Genomic DNA, 23,849 nt, shown 5'->3' on the forward strand with positions numbered 1-23,849 from the left:
TATACATTATATCTAGAAATACAGGATTCAGCTAAGTGAAGAGTTTAGAGTATAGAACCAGATGAAATATTCATTGTCTTGGTAATGCAGAGCACCAAAAACAACCAACGCAAGCCCTACCTTTATTTCTGTATCAAAACCCCAAAAAAGAATTCTGAGAAAATATACAGTGAAAAACTCAGGGAGAAGCACTCAAAGCTCTATACATGGTAGCCTCTACTAGATGATTTTTGTATGATATACACAAGGCACAAAAAGGACATCAGTGTATTGACAAGCTATACTATAAGCTGCCAGCTCCTGAGAAGATCATATCTACACCACACATGCATACATATATACATACATACACATCTGACCGCTACATCTTGTTAGCAAGTTAACCTGCTGGATCTTTTTCCTGCAACTGGGCATTCATACATTGGAATGAGGAATGAGCTGACAAGAAAAAGAAGAGGGTATGCACCGTTTCCAAAACACTGAAGTGCCTTATTATGCTGTTGGAACAGCGCTTGCTGATTTATGAGTGTGAACGTCCTTGTAAGAGCTATCAAGTTTAACACTCTCAGACTCTGCGTCATACGATGAAAGCAACCTTCTCTGCATTGATTTTTTTACTAGTTAATAAAGAATGAAATCTATATTTTGACTAAATAACAAAAAATTGTGATAATTATTTATTTAAAATGAAATGACAAGAGGTGTCAGTAATAACTACATGTGCTTGGATCAAACATCAAGTCAGATCAGGAAAGAGAAGCCAAGAAGCAGGACACCAAATGATACTCAAAATGATGATGATAGCAATGGTGATTTATGATCGTAACATATCCAAAATGAAAGTGATGATTATGATCAATTACTATATAGTAAATGAAAGAGGAAAAATCACAAAAAATTCAAAAATCTTTTCAAACTTATCTAAAGACGTACCGACCCTCAAATGTTGAGAACATCATAGAAGTGCAAAATTCTACAAAATCAAAGATGAGATTTATACAACTCAATTGAAGGTGGGAGATATTGAAAACAGTTCAGATTCAAATTTGAATGTGGTTTCCATGCTACATTTGCAGACTTCTCCATCAAAGGCAGTTGCAGAGCTCAAATTTAAATGCAAAAGAATATGAAGTATTTTTAAGAGCCAACTGTGAAGATAAATATATGATGCTGACAAATGGAGGAACAACTTACATGATCCTCAAACTCAGGGCTTGTCAAATTGACAGAGAGATTTCTCATCAATAACAACACCTGCAAAGAGCCCAAGAAAGCCAATTGAGTTAGCCATATGCTTTTGATTAAGAACATGACACCTCTCTCTCTTGCACACAGCCCACCGACTCCTCCAAATTAAAAGAAATAAAAAAAAATTGCAGATTGTTAACATCATTTAAGGTGACATACTGTTTCCAAATTTATTGGGTCCATCTGCTTCAACTTCTGCAAGTGCCCACTTGCACTGGGGTCAAAGACACTGCCAATGAAGCTGTACACCTGAGCAAAATCTGGAATAACTGCATCACATAGAAAGCAGACTTATCACTAATGGGACAAAGGAAAGTTCAGGACATGATGATAGAAGATATGAGTATCAAGAAGATTTTTGTTCGTCGGGTGTTCTTAATTCTCCAGTGCTTGACTGACAGCTATAACTCCAAGGGAAGAAATCCCATTCAAGCTGTTCTCTAGGGTGGACTAGGCAATTCAAAGGCCACAAATAACATGTCCATCTTTTATAATCTTAAATAAGTATTGTAAAAACTATAAAGAGAAGCAAGAAAATATAGAATAATCTAGTAAGTAACATCAAGAAAACATACAGCAACAGAAAGCAAATATATGAGAAGGATTCGTCATGAGGCAGCTAGAATTCATCATGAAAGTAACAGGGACAGCATGATCATTTTCTTGCAAATGGAAAAACATGATTTTTTTGTAACAATAAAAAAACCTCAAATACATGAGACAAAAGTAAACCTTATTAAGTTTGTCAACTGTAAAGATAATAAATAAATTAAACAAATCAGAATTATCTTTCGATAACAAGCACTTAATTTAGTAAAAAGTGGCAGGTGTTAAAACTGTAATTGCTGTGCATCACAGAAGAACGCATTATAGATGCCATTATTATTGTAGATGTTAGATTAATTATTTTCAGTAATTGCACGCATCAGAAAACATGTTTCCTGCTGTTCCAGTGTTGTAGGTTAGAGTTATGGCAACATGGTCCAGGGATGCCAGTATTAAGCCCAAGAAAGAAATAAAATACTAACCTCTAGATTTCTGCCCATGATCCCCTCGGTCAATTGCTTCGCCAAATGACCAAGTTCTGGGAGTGCTCTCATTACTGCTACTATAACAAGCATTATGTGCAATAGTTGGTCCAGCCAATACCGCATCATCTGAAAATTACATGTCCATATGTTATTACTTTTGAAAAGAAGAAAAAAAAGAGGTAAGAACAGAGCAAGAACAATTAAAACCTTTAGTCACTTGAGACATAGTGACAGTTGGCACAGAGTTGTAACTCCAGGAAGACAAAGAAGCAGTGGCAATTGGATTTCCAACCACTGATGCTGAATCTGGTCTCAACGTATAACCAGATTCAAGCAAGGCAGATGAAGATTGAAATGGTCCAGCAGCTTGGGATACAACAGGAGCTGCGACAGATGCACAAGTAACTGAGGTTCAATTCAAGCTGAATAACTACCCAAAAAAAGATACAAATGATATCGAAATGTAGGCTATACAGACCACTTTTGGGAGCTTTTTGTGGGTATGGATGAGATGCTTTCCTTTTTGGCCGAGGGGGAGGTACGTGCTCGCTTGTCCCATTTTTCTGAACCTTTAGGAAATACTTCTGCGCGTGGCTACGGATCTGCCATTAAAATCCATTTAAGTATTCAGAAAAACATATTCAAAAGAACGTATAGCCTAGCATTTGTGGAATGAAGTCATAAACTCTTTTAAATTACCTGGATCACTGTCTTCGACCCAACAAAAGCTTCAATCTTCTTCCAATCACGATCAAATCTAAAACGAGTAAAGTGAACAAAAATCACATCAGCACTGTGAGCCAGGAAACGTGTATCTAGAAAATAAAGCAACAGACTCACTCAATGTAGAAATACCTCAGGGGATAATTTAAATTTTATGCATTCAATTAACTTAATTTCATATAGTACTTGGGAGTTAAAATCAATATCTTATTCCAGTCAACCAAACAAGGTCATCTCATAAGCACATAATCTTCTCTGAATTTTGTCATTTAACCCGACTTAACATGAAATGAGATTGACTTTTTCAATCTTTTCTCCCTTCCCACGAGATATTTCAGCAACCGCAGCTACAATCAAAACCCGCCATATCAATGTAACTTATAAACCCTAAACATTCCAAACAAGCATCAACATTTCATATTCACCACTAACTACCAAACCCCGATTTAAAACCCTAATTCCCTGTTTTGCACCTAATAAACTAAGAAAACAAGAAAAAAAAGGGGGAATTGACGCTGTCTCTGTCACTTCACTCAATTAAATTTGCCAACTAACCACATAGTAGCTAACTCAAACATAAAAATCCGTAAATTAAAAAAGAAAAAGAGAGAGTAAATAAAATTTAATAAATTTACTGACAATTGAAGAGCTTCGAGAAACTTATCGTGCTCCTGCTCGGTCCAGCTCTCTCTAGACTTGGTAATAGTATAAGGCTTCCGGACCTTCTTACTGGGATCCTCCAAATACGGTGCGGTATTACCGGCAATAGACGTCGACATGGAGGTAGCAGGAGGAGGATGAGGTGGCGCCACCGTGTTGGCAGGCGGCAGAGTATTAACACCAGGAAGACCCATATTCATGGGATCGAAAAAGTAAAACCCCTGAGCCGGGTTGGGGTTCACGGACACCATAAGCTTGAAACTCCCAAAGAGTAAATCCTCAGTAAATAACAAAAAGAAGAAAATTAATTTTAAAGGTGTTTTATTTCGGTTTCTGTTTAAGGGCTTAGGATTTCTTTTTTTATTTTTTTTGTGTTTGCTTTTTCTTGTTGTTTGCTCCCTAGAGAGTCAGACAAAGTACAGAAATGAATGTGGTGAGGAACTGACGATGGAGCTTTTATAGAGAGAGGGGGGCAGACAAGTCTGTGGTGCAGAAAGAAAATCAAAAAAATTCTGGATTTTATCTGATGGGGGGAGATGTCCGTACACGTGGAGGGATCTGAACGTTTGGATTGGTAATAGCGACAAGTGGCAAAGTTCTATGCGAGTGCGGGATATTTAAAAAATAGTTTTCCGATTGTGGCAGTTAGGATTCTCCACCGCCTATGGACAAATAGGTGCAGGTTTTACCGGTGTGCCCGTACAGCTGGGTTCCGGAATTTTGACCGAAAAGTCAAACTGTACTGTACTCCTAGTAAATGGTAGTGATAAACTAAAAGGAATTCCTTTTTTACTTTTTACTAAAGATTTTAGAAAAATAAATCTTTATTTTCTTAGATAAATACCGTCAGATTAATCTTTTCAGGTTTGAATCAGCGAAATCAGTCATCAAATCATTTCCCAATTTTTTTACGTTGAACGGGCAAAGCTGATGCCACGTGTGCTACCTACGTCGTAGCAGGTAAAATTCTGATGCCACGTGTGCTACATATGCCGTAGCCTATTAGCCTGGTCAGAACTCCACTGCATCGTGGCTTTATCCGCCGTGTTTTTTAAAATATCTCTTACATTTGTTTAATGTTCGCATAAAGCCTACACCTAGAATTCTACGCAGCATAGGTGGTTTGGCTGAACTACCAGGATTTATCAAATAATTCAATGGATTACGCGAAGGATTTTCCTTTCAATGTTGCCAATCAGACAGTAACAAGTAAGTGTTTCTTGTAATTTACTTAAATCGATGCGTTTATTAATTTACGGCCAACAAAGGTTGAGCTCAGTCCTGTCAAAATCAGTAAACAGTTTCTCATGACCAACCAGGACAAGGTTTTCAAATTTTCGACTGCCGGAAGTATCACTGTCGTATTGTTTCTTTTGTTCAACACTGCCATTAAATAAAGATAAATCCTTAAAAAGGAAGGGAAGAAAGAAAATGAGTGCTTAATGTAGCAACAATATTATTGTAATGCTAAGTACTCATGCTCATGGTTTCGTTGGTCTAAAGCATGGATGATTTGCAGCAAGAACGTGGCGAGAGAGTTGAAATGATGAGATTGGGGGTTCGGGTTTTATGCCCAGAGAGGACGGCGGAGTGGGGTTCGCGTCAGGTCGCGTGAGTCATGAGCCAATGACTATTTTGACAGCGAACCTGACAAATTACGTGGGAATGGGACCGACCCAACGTTTTTTAACCCCTTCAGGTTGAGGAGCACTGACCACACGTTTCATGCCCATTGTCACTTTGGGTTTGGGGGTGCCCCATAAGTGTACTCGATTTTCCTCATCACAACACATTTAAACGCCTCACGGACTTAGGCAACCAACCATCCAAGTTGTAGCCCAGCCCAACCTAACTCCTCTTTCATTTTCAATAATTGGATGGCCACCAATGCAAATCTTGATTGTATACCAAAATGCCAACTCTTCCATTGATTTATAAGAAGCAAAAAGGCAGCTCATCTCGAGTAAAAAAGAAGGAAACCTCTCGCGTAAAGTATATTCATTACATCATTAGGCTCAACAAGCCACAAGAGAAAAGGCGTACAATCCTGATGATGCTTCCAAAAACCAAAAAAAAAAAATGAAAACAGGAGTAAAAGAATGCTTTACAGAATGTTTTGGCAAATACAAACTCAGAAAGAGTTAAAAAAAATAGGCAAGAAAAAGTTAGCCCCCTAAATCTGTTCACAAACTAATCCAGCCAGCGAGTAACGCCATCATCCTCCCCTACTGCTGCCAGAATCTCGACACATACATCTAAAATGGCCTGCAATTTGAAGTAATGGAAGCAAATCAAAAAAGAGAGAAGATGACAGATTGACGGGAAAAAAAAAGGGTGAACAATCCATGGAGAGACACAGCTATCCCAGGGATTACGGTAGTCATATACTATATAGTCAGTATACAATGCTCAGCCAGTTACAAATCTTCCGGGACTTAAAACCTTACAACCCACGAGGATTCATAATTGCCAGCCCATATGTAGCTCATAGCACAAAATGACGAGGACGACAGAAGTGAAGGGAACTTACTGAAGGATTTCTACAGTTGACCAGTCTACATTCCTCCAAAGGACCTTGCAATGTCCAACTCTCCCAAACATCAAAGCTGTGACTGGCAAATACAAATTCCATTCTTCTATTAATCTGCCATGATAAGACAAGACATCAGAGCCTGACATCATCCCACAATCCCGAAGCAGAAACTTCAAATGAATTAGAACAATAAAACAGAAAAAAATTCTCAATGCACAAACTGCCTCGTACTAGCATTATTATTTAGTAAGTAAACCTACACCTCAAGTATACAAGAAACTTTTTAGACACATTGTGAATGAAAATCTGCTATTCTTTTTTTCTTGAAATGTCTATTCACTTTACCTAAGTTGTAGCTTTGGATCTAGCAAATTCAATGTCTCTAAAACAAACCCCAGCAGCAAAAAAATGCGCTCTATTGGGACCAAAAATAAAGCCACCAAGCCGAGTATGTCATAGGAATTGCATGATTCTCATGATAAACTAAACATAACTACTTCCTCATTTAAAGTAACAAAGTTAATTATTTTAATCAATGCTTTAACAAAAAACAGCAGCAAATTAGAGAACTTCAAAACAAAAAATGCTAATGTGCACTGTTTATTAAAAACTTACCCTAACCAGCTATTTAACTAAAATCTTTAGAACCAATTCATAGCAAGGCTTCTTGAGCTAAGAAACGATCAAAAGATATACAAGGTTTTCACTGAAGCCATGCTTAAAAAGCACTCCCTAGTAATTTGTAAAAATGTGAAGTTACCTGCAACAACTTCCCACCAGCAGCAAAGGAACGCAGACCAATAGTGTCCTGAAAAAGTGCAACAAAAAATTTCAACTAAACTTAGCCAAAGGACAAGAATTACAGTTAATTAATTCAAACTACGCCCACCATGATAATTTTAAGCGAAGGCAGAAACTAAGGACCAACAGCAAAAGACACAAGTTCCTGCCAACTAACCTTGCTTCTATAGACAACAAGGAACTGTGCTGCAGGATCTCTTTTGGTTACATTTGACATGGTGTCTAGGAACCAACCACCGCCTTTAACTCTTTGCCTGGACACATGGAGTGCAGTGCGATCTCTTGCATACAAAGCTATAACATATCCATCCTTCAGCGTATCAGCGGATAGTCCACTGAGTTTCTTGCTAGCTTTAAGAAGCTGGTCGGAAGTTGACCCTTGCATTAATTCCATAGGCGTTTTCCTACTTCTTGAGTCTTCAGGAGACCGAGAACCAGAACTTAATGCTTGATCCGTGCCACTCATGGCAGTGTCATCTTCTCTTTGCGAAGTACTTTCTTTCTCTAATATTAAGGGTTCGTCTGGTTTTTGTAGGGTTTTTTGACGAGCATGCCTCTTTTTGGCCTTTTTACCCGATCTGCCACGTCTTGTGTCTGATTTAGTGGCAGTGTTATGAGACAAACCTGAACCCTGATTCTGATTAGGATACTCCTTAGATTGATTGACATCCTTCTTAAGGGAGCTTTCAGGACTTAGTTGAATATCATCAGTCAATTGTTCACTAGTAGATCCCTGCAAAGCACTTTCTTTGTCTTGTCTACTAAACTGTCCTTTTTCATCAACTATTTCACTTTCTTCCTCGTCCCCATCAGAAATGGCATCCTTTGGAATAACCCCTTCAAAGAAGAATGTCTGCAACATAGAGATAGCCTTCTCCCTTATCTCCATCCACACTTCTTCACTATAATCTGCACTACGTGGAAGTATCAATACATTGGGCATCTCCTTCACCTGAACCAAAGATGTTGTAAGAATTTAATTAGCAACATCTTCAATAATCTTAGTTATGCAATAGGAAATGGCAATATTCATCCCCCAGCCAATTAACTACTTCCTCAATCAAAATCAACTCTTTCTATCAAAAAACTGGTAAATACTCTTTTATGTTAGTGGAAGATAGGAAGATGAGGAAGGAGAGAAAGCGAAGCAGAATTAGAAGATTCAAGCTAAGCAATCTCTTCCCCCAACCTTCCATTCTCAATTGTCACTACACCCCAGTATATGCTTGGAATTTGCATGTATTAGAACAGAACTCTACCGAAAAGGAAAGTTATGGTGAATGGCATGAATCTGGTACGTAATGGAATGGAAATAAGATGCTATTGGAAGAGCAGTAGAACCTATAGCAAAGCTGACCTCATTTAATTAGCATTTACTGACCTTTCAATCTGACTACAAACCAAGAGACTTTTCAGCAGTTTCAAAGCAAGAAAATGAACCACTTCCATACAGGCACACACACTTTGAAAGATTCTAGCTACCTTCCTAAGAAAACAGCATAGCACAACAACATCGGAACTCATAGACTAAGAACTTTTATCATACCCATGCTTCCATCCACTGTGGCCCTTCAGCTCCATCCAAGGCACAACCAGCTAAGGTACCATCAATGAGAAGCTGCTTCAATGCACAATCATCCAACAGCTGACTGCTACCCGTATTCACAAGAAAAGCCCCTGTCAGGAAGCACCCCCAAAAAAGAAACAAATTCATACAATAGCAAAGAGGATAAATCATAATTAAAAAAGAAGAAGAAGAAGAAATAGGGAACTCAAAAATATGAAAGCAAATATACCAGGTTTTACATGCTGCAAACATTCAGCATTTATAATCTGAACAGTTTCGTTTGTTAAAGTGCAATGAAGCGATATAAGGTCACTTGCAGCTAGTAAATCATTAAGAGTATCCATTCTACGGGCAGCTGATGGGAAAGTTATAGAGGACCTACTTGCTTTTCCATTTTCCTGTGCAAACATGATTCAGGAAGAAAATTATTCCAACAGAAAATCAACCTCACAGATCAATGCTGAATTATATAAATAACTCATAAAAGCTAAAACGTGTGCATGGATAACCTTGAATTTATAGGCGTATGTATATATATACCATTAAAACCTTAGTGATGCTCGTTTTCAATTTAAATACAATTTGAAATGGTAGATCCATTATTATTTTCCAAATTACCAAATAAGGCATAACCGAATGTAACTTTAAGATCTTCAGATCCAGCTCAAGATGCATATTGCGATTAAGTTATAATGTGCTTAACTCTCCCAAGGTTGACAGTTCAATTAAACTTGCTTAGACTGTTTCAGATAGTGTGCATTTTGAGTCGTACCCCAATGAGAAATTCTATAACACTTTTCACAAAGTTGCTGCCCGAGAAGATAAACCAATAAGGCATCAGTTCTTTCTAAGTTTCCTAAATAAGCAAGCACTAAAATGCTAAGCTTTAATACAAATTGGCTAAAATGCTACTTGATTTTTCACCTAGTTACCAAATTTATTTGATCAATAGCAAATTCAAAAATCTTATGAACTACAGCATTTTTAACAATGTAGCAGATTTCTAGTTATTAAACTACAATCAGTTAAGAAAATAGAGGTAAATTTGCTGTAACTTTGTACCTCTACAACATCAAAATAAAGCACACTCATTTTGAAAGCTAAGCTTCTGGATGCCAAAGACCGAGCCGACGCAGATCTACCAACAATTCCCAACACTAGTCCTCGACACCGCCTCATTCCCCGACAAAGTGGCTGAACCGAGCCGAGCCAGCCGGAAGCCGAAAGAGCGTGGCGAGAGAGCAAGTGCGTGCGACGGAGCAAGCCAAGAAACAGCGCCATAACAGTGTCGGCGATCTCCTCAGCTCGCGAGGCATCGACATGGACAAGACGGAGTCCGAGATCAGCGGCTAAGGCGGAGTCGACAGCGCGGTCGGAGGACCCCAGGCAGAGGATGAGCTGGTAAGGACAGAGTCGACGCTGGGCAGCTCGGGGGAGGTAGGCGAGGGAGTGGAGGAGGACGGCTGCGGCCGCCTCGATCTTCCCGTCGCCTAAGCGGCTGAGAGGAACGTGCTCGACCAGTGCGACGCCGGCTAAGGATTCTTGTTCGAGGACGCAATCTTCGATGCAGTTGAGGGAGACGACCAAAGGGAGAGGGGTAGGATTGTTACGGTGAGGCATTGCGGCAGAGGATCTGAGTCTAGACGACGTCTTTGTGGTTGTGGTAGTGTTCATCGTCGAATCCCGCGCTGTTGGCTCGAGGAACGAGGGGGGCAAGAGTTTTTGGTGGTGGTTACAGGTTAGGGTTTACGGATGTAATTTTGGGCATCTTCAGGGGCTGAAGTTTGGGAAGGGGATCCTAAGCTAAACTGCAAAGACGTCTATGATTATAGATTCTGCTGATACATTGCTGTTTGTAGCTCCTCAGCTTCGGGAGGAGTTCAAAGTAATGAAATGTATGTCCCCGTAGCTGTCAACTCAACTCACTTCCAGATGACGTTATAAAGTTTGCAAATTCCATTTATGTCCCAATTTTGGCAATTAGCGGCGTGCTCCGCAACGGTTTGAACATGCATGACAAGTTGGCAAGGCATGGGATTTTTGAAGGGTTCAATGACATTCACATGATCCTAACATGATTTCTGCTTTCCTCTGTTTCTCTACCAGGAGCCAAAGTTCGTGGATGTCCAAACTCCATCCATGCAGGCGGCTTCTAACTTCCTATCAACCACCATATCTGAGATAATACCCGGGTTCTCCCGTAATCACCATGGAAGACGCTGAATTCTTGTTTGCTTATGGAGTTTGAGAAGGAATTTCTAATATTCTTTTGTGTATTTTATCATATCAGCAGCCAAACTAAGCAATAAGTTAAAATTGGCAGCATACACCCATGGGAATAGGTAGCAGCGAGTCTCCAAGACTCACCAAACAACTTCATAAGCGCACAAGTGATACCTCTAACATAAATTACAAATTAGACAGAGACTTCCATTTCTTGCGAGAAAGCAGCAGAAGACTCACAGCTTGCAAACTAATAAATTGAATAGAAGAATCACTCTAAGTTGATACAAGAACATAAAACTTTTACATTGCCTACAAAAACAACAAGCATTTTATCTTCCCACAGACCACCACAACGCAAAATTTCTACAATATATAGAAAACTAGATACAGTTTTTGTGGATGAAGACTCACACCACCCCAACTTGCTGAACAAGGCTATATGACCTGCAGGCTCATCACATGAATTAAAGTGGCAGTACATTCTCATCCGAACACTGAGCAGGTTCGACCTTTTTTTTTTTTTTCTGAACCAGTATATTCATGGTCTGGTAATCAGTAATATGCAGGAGATAGAAGACGTACATACTATAGCAGATTCTCTAAGGGATTTCATATCTTCAACATGCTAAACAAACAACTTCCACCCACCTACCAGAACCCACCAGACTTTATAATCATGAGTTGCTATCTTGAACTTTTCTTTCGTTTCTGGCCTGCAACCCTGATATCTTCCAGACTACTAACAAAACCCTGAAAGATTTGTTTTTCCTTTATAATTAAACAAGAACATCACTTAGTCAGGTGAAGTGATCAATCTTAGAAAAACTTCCTCCTAAAATTCCTGGTAGTTGCTTGATATGATCGCATTAGCAGTCCAACTCCAATTCCAATCCCGAGACACATCCCAAGGCCAATTCCAACACCAACTCTAACACCAGCATTAAACCACGAAAGTTGGCCATCCTCACTGGCATACATTTCTTCAGAGTAGTAACTGTGTCCAAGTTTCCCATCAGAGTCATAATCTTCAGCTCCTGCTTCCGTAATCTGCACACCACCAAAATAATTATTCTATTTTAGTAAGAAAGAACAGCAATTAATAGCAAGATGTCCACTTCTGGGCAAATTGAATTGCTAATAAGATCAATCAAAGCTTCTAAGAATCTGCTTAAAGACACCAAACAAACACGTTTCAATATCCCCATTGCTTTTTCCAAGCACATAGTTACAGGTAAAAACAAATTTCTAATACACCTATACATATGAAAATAAGAAAACCAAAGCAGCAATCATCCTACATTTTTGCAACATTATTATAACATCATACAAGGCTGCTGTTATCGCTATGCCTCCAAGACAAGACAAAATTACATTTGTTCCCTTAAAAATGAATTTAAGAGACAGATTCGGGTGGGTATAATATTGAAAACAGATTACTCAGAAAAGCTGACAAATACCCTAAATCACTCAGCTAGCTAAACAAGCAGAGAATAAGCAGCCTCAAATGTTAAAAGTTAGGAATAAAGGGTGTAATCATCATTACACCAACACAGACAACAACAATCCTTCATCGGAACACAGGTAGAACAGCAACATTATCCCTAAAAACAACTGCATTCGTATCCCTGGTGCCTAATCTCTTACACCAGAACAAACTTCCCATCATATACAAACACAAAGCCCAGAAACATTGCATTTCAATTCAGCAGAATTATATAACAGTCTTTGTACGCTAAGGCCATAATTAACCTCTTAAACTGTGTCATAAGATTTTTAAACAATCAGCATTTTCCACACAATGTCAATCCCCCTCTACCATGCTTGTATATACATCCACGTTACGAACAATGATCAAATAGAAAAATAAAATTAAGACATTAAAACCAATTCCAATTTTACCTGAAATTTCCGGTGTCTAATCAATCCATTGCCATCCTTATTATTCCCTTTGCCAATCTCCTCATCCTCCGGAATTGCATCCAACGTCCCACTAAGCCTCGATCCTCCTTTCCTCCTAGGACTCACAAGTATCGTCTTGGTCAATATCACAGGCACACCCGCACAACACCCCGCTATGTAAACTTCAATCCCTGGCGCCGAAACCCCCATTCTTGGCTGAAAAAAACGCCGAATTCCCAGGCTCCATAGCCGCTGCCGCTATAAAACAATCCATGCTCCACTCTCCTTCCATCCTCTCCAACGACCCACACAACAATACCTTCTTTTCATCCTCATATACCTCGAATTCAAAACCTCCCGTGATGCGAACGCTGTCGGTGTTTAAATAAGTGACCTCGGACGATTCTTTGTTGAGACGGTCGCGGCGGAGGGTAAGGGAAGCGGAATCAGAGGCAGGGACACGAGAGCCGTTGATTTCGAGGGATACACCGATTTCACGACGGAGGTGGCAGAGGGTGAGATGGTCGGGGACGCTGTCGATCACGCACGGTGCGATTCGAACGTAAATGAGACGGATTTCCAGCCATAGTGAGGAATTGTTCATAAGATTGTACGAATTTGAGGTTTTCGGGACCAGAATTGGCGACAGATCATGCTCTTGACGGTCCATGGATGTTTGAAAATTAGAGGATGGAAACGATAAGGAGTCAATGGCAGGAGAATTTGGGGATAACCATGAATAACGAATGGGGAGAAAAAAGAAACGAGAATTCGCTTGGGAAAAATTTTAGGGTTTTGGAAGATTGAGGTCGAGGATAAAAAGTCGAAAAGGAATTGATATTTTTTTTTTCCTGAGGTTTGTTGTGATTTTTTTTTTTTTTTAGTTAATTGATTTGGCAGTGGCAACGAGCGAACGACCGAGTCAAATTGAACCCTGTAACTTATAAGGTGGAGACGGGGAGGTAGGGTAAAGCGAGGATGGTTAAAAAGGACACGTGAATGTCACGTTTCCCTTCTGATTTTCGTTCGGCATGGGCCGACGATCTTAGAATCTTCGATCAGATTCCTTAGCAGATCCAAAAGTCAATACTCATAAAAGTTAAGGCCAATTATAAAAATAGATGGTAGACCTGCTTTCATTAGACCAATAATTGAGCCCAGAACCTAACCCAAACTCAATCAAATGATCAATGGCTCCGCCCACCCTCAACCTGTTGGGCTTTAATCTTTCAAATCATGGATTTAGGTACCCAATCCATCTAATATATTTTAGAAAACAAAGTCTCATAAACTAATTTTATTATAATTGATGTTAAATTTTCATTATTTGAAATTTCAAAGCAATTTTGACATTGGTTTTAACTTTTAACTTTTCTTTTATGATAATTTTTCAAAAAAGCAAACAGTAAAAAAATAAATATAAAAAATAATAATTTATTTAAAAAATTTTAAATAATTTAATTTTTTAAATATTATGTCAAAAATATCACTCAAATTTACAATTCAAATATGATCAGAAAATGTTTCAATCTTTTTTAATCGATATTAAATTCGAAAAATTGTAAGATACCATTAGAAAATACCTATTAACATTTTTTTTAAATACGTGTATAATAAAAATACCACTCTTATAAACCAAAATCCGTTAAGAATCAAATGTCACTTCAACAATAAATTATTGATTTTATCGAAAATTTGTCAGCAAGAAATAAAAGAAAAGAGCAATAAATACCATTGATGGCTGTGGAGAATTCTTTATAAAAAGTCTCTCCGCCCTCTCTTGGTTGGGGACCTCAAAGCCAACATAGGCCGGCCACGCTACCATCACCTTTTCGATCGACAGCCAAAGATTCGTATATCACTGTCGCCATGCATGGCTGAAAACAGCAAAAGGCATTGTGCTGATATAACAGAAATGATAGCTTCCTATGCTATTACCATCCACACGAAAATTTCTGAAAATCAAACATATATATATATATGGCTGGTAATTATGTCCTCTACGAATTTCCAAGGCTCGACACTATACTTTTTCCAGGCAGGCAGTTCCAGTTGACGGGCTTTTAATAATTGAAACCTATGACTGCAAAGTTGACATTGTTTGTGAGTAAATCAAATGATGATAGTAGTACTAATTCTTACTTTTTGGATAGCTTTAGCTTCGTCATGGTTAAAATCATATTAAGCCTTTGTTTGACATGGCTGTAACTTTTTTCTGACTACAAAAGTAAACCAAATACTGGGCTTGGCTCCGAATTCCGAAAAGAATGTTCCGTCAAATACACCTCCTGCTGCGAACCATCTGTTTAATTTTTTTTTAAAGTAAAAATTTTATTAATTTTATATGTTATAGTAAGTCTTAAATCTTATAAATAAAAGACTTTTAATGATATAAAAAGTCAAGTAATTAAAAGAAAAAAAAATAATACACATACAAAAAAAATAAATTATTTCACACAAAAGTGATATTTAGTAAAAATCAAACTCTTTAACAAATAAAGGTTTATCCCATATATTAAATAATGGACTAATCTGTCAAAATACTCAACAAGTTCAAAAGCGGATACTAAATCAAACATCAAAACCACACAAACAAAAAGAGACCCATCTGTTTAATTAATCAGGAGCTGGCGGCCAGAGGCAATAATTAGCTAATTTATAGTATCAGAACAGCAGCTAACTAGCTGGCTGTCCAAACTCTATTATATTAATAAATTGGGAATTAATGAAGTATGGTATCTGGAAGATTATAGCTAAAAACGAAAATGTCTGAAACTTTTTCCACAATGTCTGCACCAAATTATAATGGCGTGGTACCATCTGCGTGAAAAAGCAGGCACTGCCAACTAGCCCTCGTGGTCCTTCATCATTCTCTGGCAGGAATGCTCCAGTTAACTAACGGCCATCGATTGAAGCCAGACCCAGGCCTACGTACGCCTCTGCAGCATTCGATGCATATAGTTGTCGTTTTTCCTTAAAGAGAATTTACTAATTATCTTGCAAATTGCCACATATATTCATGCAATTGTAATATATTGTTGACCAACAGCTTCAAATCAGAAGTAGTAGGTAGGCAGGAGGGTTGTATGTCCAGGGAGGAGTAGGTGGTCACAGTTCAAATCATGAAGCACTCTGCCCGTTTGATTTCTTTTTTTTCTGTTGTGTATACGTATTTTTATATATATATATATGGACTTTTTAGCATATATTTAATGTAGTGAGTAATTAATGAAACTGATTTTGAACAATTGGCATGCATGCATCCAACCATTTGTGTATCATGAATTTGATTTTTAATGTATAGTAGTTTTCAGTCATTTGATGTGACATTTTTCAAATTTGTATAAATGTGATAGCTCCACACTTATCAACTAAAATACATGTTTATTAAATGAATTAATTATATAATGCCCTTATTATGTTGACTTTTTTTTATTCATAAATGAAAAATATTCACTTTAATTTAAATTTACCTTGATTTTCAACATTTGTATTTTTTATAAAAAATTTAATATCATTTGTCATGAATCAAAATTTTTAATTCAAAAAATATGTTTATAAGAGATAAGTAGATCCTTAATTATAAACTTAAGACACATTTTATGTTTTTTCAATGTGAAATTTATGACATAGATATTTAAAGTCTAATTGCAATCTAATTTTTGTTTTTTTAATATATGAATGTTGTAATAATTTTTTATGTGAAATCATTTTTCTTTTTACTGTTTTTGGAGGTAGTTAAATGTCGAAAGAAAGTGCTAGTTGGTACAATAGTAGATGCAATAATCGCGTAAGATCATATCGTTCCTACTCAGTCCTCAATCATGTTAAAAATTTTTAGGGCATATATAGTTAAGTGAAAATATGTGCTTTGACAAATATAGCCATAATAATCCTTAAAAGAATAATGGTTAGAAAGAGAAAGACAGCTCACACAATATGCTTTTTCGTAAATTACTACTCTTTTTACTATTTTATTTGTCTCTGTTTGATTTTTATTATTAAATAAATTTAATTTAAATTATTATTTTTTAAAATATTATAAAAATTAAAGTCATTTTCTAATTGAGTGAAATTGAATATCATGGTGTAAACTCTGGCAGCCATTTTTTGTTTAAATTAAAATAATAATTTCTGTTAAATCACAAATTTAACTTTATTAGGAGTGGAAGCTTTTTTCTGAAATCCCACTCGTGCAGGTTTTCACCTGTCGAAAATTTCATTACGTGGACTTCAATTATAGGAGAAGAGGAGCATGGTTGGAACCTGTCAAGTGTTTGAACATCCACGTGTCACGTGACTGTTGAAGCAAAAGACTGAAATGTCTGCATTCAAAGTTTCATTGATTTTACAGAGGGTGTGGTTGCGATAGTCGGGAGTGGCTTCGCCGCCGTAATTTTCAAAACCCGCCGGTGCAGACGTGGAAATTTGACTGGTGGGGACCACGCTCCGGTCTATAGGCCCAACTTGGCGACTCCGTCGGTTATTTTCAATTGTTCCAGTACGTCAAGTACGTGAGACGTTAAGGCCAAGCGCCACGATGTGCAGTACATGCAAATTCACGCCCTCGAGTGTAAAAAAAAATACCTGTGTACTAAATTTGCACCTGACACTTGTGGGAGCCATTCTCGGAAATCACCTGCTCTCGAATTTTTGCAGTCCTTTTCTTTTAAACAAAATTTAATTTAATTTTTTTCATGGCTTCAATAGTTTATTTATTTATTGCTCAAAAGCTTCAATAATTTATGCTCCACCAAATTGTAAAATGTCTGGGGTAGAAATGTACTGTGCATGAAAAATTTACTGAAAGCTAATTAATTTGTGAGTAAAAAAAGTTTGTCAATGTCCGTGAATTTAATGTTGTACCGTTTTGTTATAATTCGTTGACACATAGTGTATTAAAAAGTCCCTAAATTATTAAAAAAATTTAAATAAATTTTTATTTTTATTAATATAATTAAATTTAATTATTTATATTTTAAATTAAATAAATATATATAATCAAAAATTAACAATTTTTTATTAACTAAAATATTATTTATTAATTTTTTTAAATATATCATGTTAACATGATATTTATGTAGATTATTCATTATAATATATCAATATGTATATCATCGTAATTAAATGTAAAATGATTATATTTTAAATAATAATAATTAGTTAACTATTAATAATAAAAATTTATTTAATTTAAAAACTATAAAAGCTTGATTTAATATGTTAGGTATTATGTTTTTTTTAAATAAAATTGGGTTAAACAAAATTATAAATAATAAATAATATTAAGTTTCTATTTTTGTACACAATAGACCAAAAATATATACTTTTTGACTTGAAAAAAAAATAAACTATAAAGAAAGAGTAAAATAAAAATGTGGCATTGGTGTGGTTGCAACGCCCCTTTCAAAAGCGTGGAGATGACTCAGACAGCGATAGTTCTTTTACTGCTTTTCATGTTTCCTCTTCCTTCCTCTCTCTCTCTCTCTCTCTTTCTCATGAACACTCCTATAAACTCCTATCTATCGCCACTAGTATTCACTTCCTTCAACATTAGTGCTCTCTGATTCCTTCTCTTTCTCTCTGTCCTCGTGTTCTGCCTACTTTTTTTTTTTCTTTCTTTTCTCTCTCCTATTCTGCATTTCTTGTTTTGATTCGGATTTTCTTCTTTTGCCTTTGTAATCTGTCCAAGCCTCTCTATCTTTTTCAAACCAAGCATTATTCCATTACGTCTCTTCTTCTGCTTTTTGTTTTCAACACCCCATTTTCCTTCTTATCTCTCTATCTCTTCTTTTTTGCACCTTTCCCTCCAAAGCTCTCTGGTTTTTGATCTCTGCAATTCCTTCATAAAAAAAAAAGGGTCCAACACAAATGAAGGTCTGGTTCCTACTTTCGGATCTCTTTCTGTTTATGACTAATTTATCTGTTTTCCTTTATTGGGTTCTGATCCTTTTTGTACTTGAATTTGCTCCTTTTTTCTTTGGTTTTAAAGGGAATCTTGAGACTTTGCTGTTGATGGGTTATTCTTGAATTCGATTCTGATTCTTGTTTCATAGTGATTCCTAAGAATAAAATAGATTACTTTGATGGACAATGAGAATCAAGGGACTCTCTTTCTGTGAAAAACTCATTCTTTTGATAACACTATTCCAGTGTCTAGAAGTCTATAGCTTTAAGGAGACAATCTTTTCAGCACAAAAGTTTTAGACTTGGAGAATTTCATAACTCTGGATCAGCTTGTTTTTAGGCTATAACTTTTTAGTGAGTTTCTAGCATCTTTGGTTTTGTCATCTTATCTGATGTTCCAGGCAGTGAAAGGATCAAAAACAAATGACTAATTTTGATTTTTGTTCATGTTCAGATTGTAACTTGAATGAATTTTTCTCAATTATACATCCTTACATATTGGTTATCAGAAGCATATACAATTCTGAAACAGATCTCTTGGATGTTTTTTTTTTCTTTGTAATTGCAGAAGGTTGTGTTGAAGGTCGATTTGCATGATGACAAAGCCAAGCAAAAGGCTTTGAAGACAGTCTCAACTCTTTCAGGTATATATCTCTGCTTTTCCTTTGTACACTTAATACTTAAAAAGCTTTAATTTCAGCAATCTATTTCCTTTTCCTTTCTGGGTTTTGAAGCTGTGGGTTTGACATATTACATTCATCTTTGTAAAGTACGTATCTTTGCTAGAATTCCACCCAGTCAAAAGTTGTTCAACTTTTTTACCCTTATTTAGAGGCCTGCTTTGTTTTCTTCAAAGTCTCTGATGAGACTCTGCAATCTGCCTAAAATAATATCTATACAAACAAAAATTTTAGCATAAACTAATGATGTGACTCTTTTTGAAAAACTTTCTGTAAAAACAAAATTTTTTTATCATAGAGTATTTTCTTGATGGTTGTCCAAATATTTTTATATTTAATACAGAAAACGATGGGACTGCTTTATATATATATATGTATGGCTTTGGACTTTGGCTTGTATCGTTGTCTCTTGTTAAAATTTCTCTTCTAAATGACTTTGTGGATCCTGATGATGACAATTTTTTTTTTCCTGCAAGAGGGTGATTTGTTATTAACTTCTTAGATTTGAATCTAGATGAAAGCATATTAAGATAATTGAGTTTATGGAGAAAAAAATTGTCATGTCATAATATTCCTCTTTTGAGCTGGTCTTGGAAAAGGAATGATTTTTCCTTTTGATTAAATTTTTTTGGCCTGGAAAATTTGATAGGAATTGATTCCATTGCCATGGATATGAAGGCAAAGCAATTGACAGTGATTGGAACAGTTGATCCTGTAAACGTTGTGAGCAAATTGCGCAAGTACTGGCCTACTGACATAGTATTAGTAGGGCCAGCAAAAGAGCCAGAGAAGAAGGAGGAGCCAAAGAAGGAAGAGCCCAAGAAAGAGGAGGAAGCAAAGAAAGAAGAACCCAAGAAAGAAGAGGAGCCGAAGAAAGAAGAGCCTAAGAAGGAAGAGCCAAAGAAAGAAGAACCCAAGAAAGAGGAAGAGAAGAAGGAAGAGGAGAAAAAGCCACAGCCACCTCCAGACCCCGTTTTGGAGCTTGTCAAGGCCTACAAACAATACAATCCTCACATGACCACTTACTACTATGTTCAAAGCATGGAAGAGAATCCAAATGCTTGTGTTATTTGTTGACTAGGCTTTGGCAAGAACAATGATGAGGGGAAAAAGATAGCTTTTTCTCAAATTGGTGATGGATTTGTTTGTCATCAATGAGAATAGGAGGTGAACCAAAGAAGAGAACTCCTTTGTATATAGATGGTGATGCCCCATCAATCGTTTTTTTCATATGTATAAGTAATATGTGTTGTGTAGACACTAGAATGAATAAATGAAATTTTGGAATTTGTTTTGAACCCCATCGGCCATAGTCCATGACTCAATGCATACACATTTACACAAGTCTTATAATCTAATTTACAGCCCACTGTGTTCCTTTTTGAATCTTTCCTCCCCATAGCCACCGCCCAACAAAAAGATAAGGAAAATCAAAGCTCTGCTTTTGAATTTGAATCTCTTTGAATATTAATGCAGTGCCCACCCAAATCGGTCAATTGATCTTGTTCTTTTAGGGTAGTACTTTTGCTTGCTAGAATTGTTGAAGGTAACGGCATCTGAGAGGCAGAAAAGTGAGTTCACATGTTCAACGCCCCATTGTCTGTGGTGGGTCACAGTGAAAATTCTCATTCGGAGCTTGCCTGCCTTTCTACATGTTGCAATATGTTGTACAATGTCATGTTCATTCATGGATTTGTGGGTCTTTACTAATCTGTCTACAAGATCTCTTACGTGAAACTGAATGGTCCCAATGCATTGGTCGGTTCAAGTAATCATTTATTCTTTTGCAGGTCTCCCACTCTCTCTCTCTCTCTCTCAGAGTTTAGCAATTGTTAGCTGGAAAGCAGAGGGTTAGCTGATTTACCTCATGTAATTTTCTGTCTTGGAGAAGCATATATTCTTTATTTCTTTTCATATATAAAAATTATTTCCCTCTTGAATCGTACAAGCTAGGAATCTCCTGTACTTCCATCACTGTACTTGTCATCTAGTAACCACCTTAATTCTATTCAACTTAAATTAACCAAACCCTTGAATAAATTAACATAGCAGATGAAGAATAAAACACAAACACAACTGTTTCAATGCAATATTCCACATGAAGACCATGCCATGGACTTGTACAATTACGTAATTAAAATTGAAATTGCATGTGATCAAGATGCGTCTATTTTCCATATAATTTTTATTCTTTTTTCTCTCTGGAAAAACATTCGATGGCTCCTCGATGGCATGTGCATTTGGTCTTACGACAACTGATCAACAATGAGTCTTCGTTCAGTACTTGCAACTATTACTTGTCCATGTTATCGGCGGTAGTGTTTCTGGAAACTTGTTTGATATGAAATTGAAGGGGGGAAAAGAAGATGGAATCCAGGCAAACAATAGTAAAGCAAACTCAAATTTTCAGCAAATGAAGGACATTGGATCTCTGTTCTTAGCTCTTTTAACTTTTTTTTCAACCTTTACAACGTGCAAGAGGGGGGCCTGGAGACTTGTAACCAAAGAATTGTATACAAAGAATCCCCTAGATTCAGAGAAAATGACTTCCTTTTCAAGTTTCTTCACCATTTAAAAATTGCTTTATTTTGCAAACTTATGCAATGTATATCCCTTCAGCATAATCCATCTTGTCAAATCACCTTGTCTAGTGGCCAATAGCGGAAATGGAGTCTAAATTAAACCTTCGAGAACTTTATCTTATTTTCAATTCATAAGACTTATTATATTTTGTTGAACCATACAATGATTCATGTCATTAAACATATGAAAATTTTTAAAAAATTGATAATTTTTTAACATAATATTTTAGTATAAGTACATCAAAATTGAATAAAAATATACGTAAAATTCTTTGTATAGTTTTCAATTTTTTTTGCTCGAAATTACTGATTCCGTAATAAAATATAAAATTCAATCTATTCTTAGGGAAAAGTACAATCAAAAAAAGATGTAAAGAACTTTACCCAAAGTCAGTATTTTCTAAAAATGATCCATTAAGGTTGAAAGAGGTAAGGAAAAGAAAGGCGGTCCCACGGCATGAGGCAAGTTGAGTTGATAAGAGTGTTGAAAGCCAATAATCTGTGCAATTATAGGAGGAAACCAAAGGGGATGCTTAATCTTTCTATAAACTACATTAGGTTAATGTTTCTTTCACCTTATTGCTTTTGATTGGACTTTGATTGTTTCGTACCCAAGGAACCCAATCTTGTTCAAATGGGAACTAATTCCAGTGACAGATTTTATTCCCAAGAGGGATCTGTTTACAAAGTGACAAAAACCAGAATGCAGGCCTGGCTGTTTCACTCAAGTGAGGAAGATAAAAGGAGACCCAAAGTTTAGCAGAACACTCTGAATTATGCTTTTTGTCTCTTCTATTTATCCAGGGTGGTTCTTTCCTTGTGCTTGGGATTCATTAAGTCTAATGTACATAATCGGTTACAAATCATTTTCTAGTACCCATGAAAGGTTGATGATTGGCAGACATTGTTGAAAAAAAAACAGAGCATTTTTTAAAGGAGAAGCAAAGCCATTACAGTGAACCTGATCAAACCCAAGTTTTCTTTCGATCTAAGGATCAAGTTTACCAGCTAGAACCAAGGCTTTGTTATAGGAGAAAGTTGAAAAATGTGTCTCCTTCCCCAATGGTTTTTGGGTTAGAATTTCTTTTCCTTGTAACGATTTCTAAGGCTATGGATTTATCAATACTTGTTTATTGTGAATATTATTTTATCTATTGTGAAACATAACATTTAGATAAAGAAAATTCGAAGCTTTATTTTAAAATTTTACTTTTTATTATTAATTTTGATTTTAATTTAAAATTAAGAAGCTTTATATATATGATTGAAAAAAAAAATTCGTCTTTGATTGTTGAATATCACGTTTGTGAAACATATCTAATTTATATTATATTATATTATATATCTATTTTTTTTTCAAATGAAAAATCGGTGAAAATGTAACAAAAAAAAATTATGATTACTCGAATGGTTTTCAAAAAAGAAACACTAATCGATCATATTTCCATCAAAATCTAGGAAAAGTCGATTGTGTTTTTAATATGCTTTGCACATATTTCATGATTATCGCATGTTAATTAACTCATTAAGACGCATTATCTGACTAGTGATTTTCCTAAGTAAATATCTATGTGCCAAGCATGATTTTTAACATAAGGTAGCAGTAATAAGTTTGTCAACTGCAGCCGAAAACAAAGAGAAAAGCGAATGAGAAGTTAGGTAGGAGTACGGGGAAAGATTTTCAAAGAAAACTAACGCATTGCACTAGATATGTAGGCGCCGGTACCGGTGTTCCATGGGATTGAATTTCCTTTGGGAATTAAACGTAACGTGAGGAGCGCTTTGACACCCCAGCATTGTGGGAAAAGAGATGTACGCAGCAGCGTCATACACGAATAACATGCTTTTCTTTCTTTCTTCTTTTTTCCTTTTTCGGATAATTGGGAAAAACCATGCTTTTCCATTGTCAAAGGTCAACCGCCCAACCCATACACGCATGCGTGCATGCCGTGCTCTCTTGGCCTGATTGTCTCCATATATTAAATGTTCTGC

General features: G+C 36.4%; 4 protein-coding genes across 5 annotated transcripts; 1 reads left to right on the top strand and 3 right to left on the bottom strand.

The window, feature by feature from the left end:
- Nucleotides 1-99: 99 nt before the first annotated feature.
- On the bottom strand, nucleotides 100-4,069 carry LOC110414343 (protein REVEILLE 3-like). The gene is made up of 8 exons (XM_021425474.2): nucleotides 3,642-4,069; nucleotides 2,979-3,036; nucleotides 2,758-2,881; nucleotides 2,487-2,663; nucleotides 2,277-2,405; nucleotides 1,408-1,517; nucleotides 1,195-1,254; nucleotides 100-600 (listed from the first exon to the last, which is right to left on the bottom strand). Exons 1-8 carry the CDS (start codon nucleotides 3,911-3,913, stop codon nucleotides 493-495), a joined length of 1,038 nt encoding a protein of 345 aa, XP_021281149.1. The 5' UTR covers nucleotides 3,914-4,069; the 3' UTR covers nucleotides 100-492.
- Nucleotides 4,070-5,643: 1,574 nt separating this feature from the next.
- AN (NAD(P)-binding Rossmann-fold superfamily protein) lies at nucleotides 5,644-10,877 on the bottom strand. The gene is made up of 7 exons (XM_021424160.2): nucleotides 9,626-10,877; nucleotides 8,793-8,961; nucleotides 8,543-8,673; nucleotides 7,154-7,948; nucleotides 6,956-7,003; nucleotides 6,193-6,306; nucleotides 5,644-5,927 (listed from the first exon to the last, which is right to left on the bottom strand). Exons 1-7 carry the CDS (start codon nucleotides 10,235-10,237, stop codon nucleotides 5,853-5,855), a joined length of 1,944 nt encoding a protein of 647 aa, XP_021279835.1. The 5' UTR covers nucleotides 10,238-10,877; the 3' UTR covers nucleotides 5,644-5,852.
- Nucleotides 10,878-11,029: 152 nt separating this feature from the next.
- On the bottom strand, nucleotides 11,030-13,985 carry LOC110413385 (Erythronate-4-phosphate dehydrogenase family protein). The gene is given in 3 exon segments (XM_021424161.2): nucleotides 11,030-11,836; nucleotides 12,689-12,913; nucleotides 12,915-13,985. Coding segments are annotated over 3 exon segments (900 nt in total). The 5' UTR covers nucleotides 13,359-13,985; the 3' UTR covers nucleotides 11,030-11,605.
- A 4,205-nt stretch (nucleotides 13,986-18,190) lies between these two features.
- On the top strand, nucleotides 18,191-20,573 carry LOC110413539 (Heavy metal transport/detoxification superfamily protein). Of its 2 annotated transcripts, none has more exons than XM_021424392.2 (3): nucleotides 18,191-18,565; nucleotides 19,164-19,239; nucleotides 19,925-20,573. In XM_021424392.2, the coding sequence occupies exons 1-3, from the start codon at nucleotides 18,560-18,562 to the stop codon at nucleotides 20,350-20,352; spliced, it is 510 nt and encodes a 169-aa protein (XP_021280067.1). In that variant the 5' UTR covers nucleotides 18,191-18,559; the 3' UTR covers nucleotides 20,353-20,573. The 2 variants fall into 2 exon arrangements, with proteins under 2 accessions (XP_021280067.1, XP_021280068.1); XM_021424393.2 differs by lacking the exon at nucleotides 18,191-18,565 and adding an exon at nucleotides 18,573-18,949.
- The last annotated feature ends 3,276 nt before the right edge of the window (nucleotides 20,574-23,849 follow it).

The sequence above is a fragment of the Theobroma umbraticum genome, unplaced genomic scaffold, assembly GCF_002168275.2.
Source record: "Theobroma umbraticum cultivar Fairchild unplaced genomic scaffold, ASM216827v3 scaffold_4.1, whole genome shotgun sequence".
In the NCBI taxonomy this organism is placed as follows: Eukaryota; Viridiplantae; Streptophyta; class Magnoliopsida; order Malvales; family Malvaceae; genus Theobroma; species Theobroma umbraticum.

Bases quoted from the DNA above. Each gene is read 5' to 3' on its own strand.
- AN (XM_021424160.2), bottom strand. From the start codon at position 10,237: ATGAACACTACCACAACCACAAAGACGTCGTCTAGACTCAGATCCTCT. The intron at 8,962-9,625 runs GTACAAAGTTAC...ATGTTTGCACAG, and splicing joins TTTATTTTGATGTTGTAGAG to GAAAATGGAAAAGCAAGTAG. The intron at 7,004-7,153 runs GTTAGTTGGCAG...GCACTTTTTCAG, and splicing joins TTGTTGTCTATAGAAGCAAG to GACACTATTGGTCTGCGTTC.
- LOC110414343 (XM_021425474.2), bottom strand. From the start codon at position 3,913: ATGGTGTCCGTGAACCCCAACCCGGCTCAGGGGTTTTACTTTTTCGAT. The intron at 3,037-3,641 runs GTCAGTAAATTT...TACTCGTTTTAG, and splicing joins TTTCTCGAAGCTCTTCAATT to ATTTGATCGTGATTGGAAGA. The intron at 2,664-2,757 runs GTCTGTATAGCC...CATCTGTCGCAG, and splicing joins ACAAAAAGCTCCCAAAAGTG to CTCCTGTTGTATCCCAAGCT.
- LOC110413539 (XM_021424392.2), top strand. The intron at 19,240-19,924 runs GTATATATCTCT...AAAATTTGATAG, and splicing joins GACAGTCTCAACTCTTTCAG to GAATTGATTCCATTGCCATG.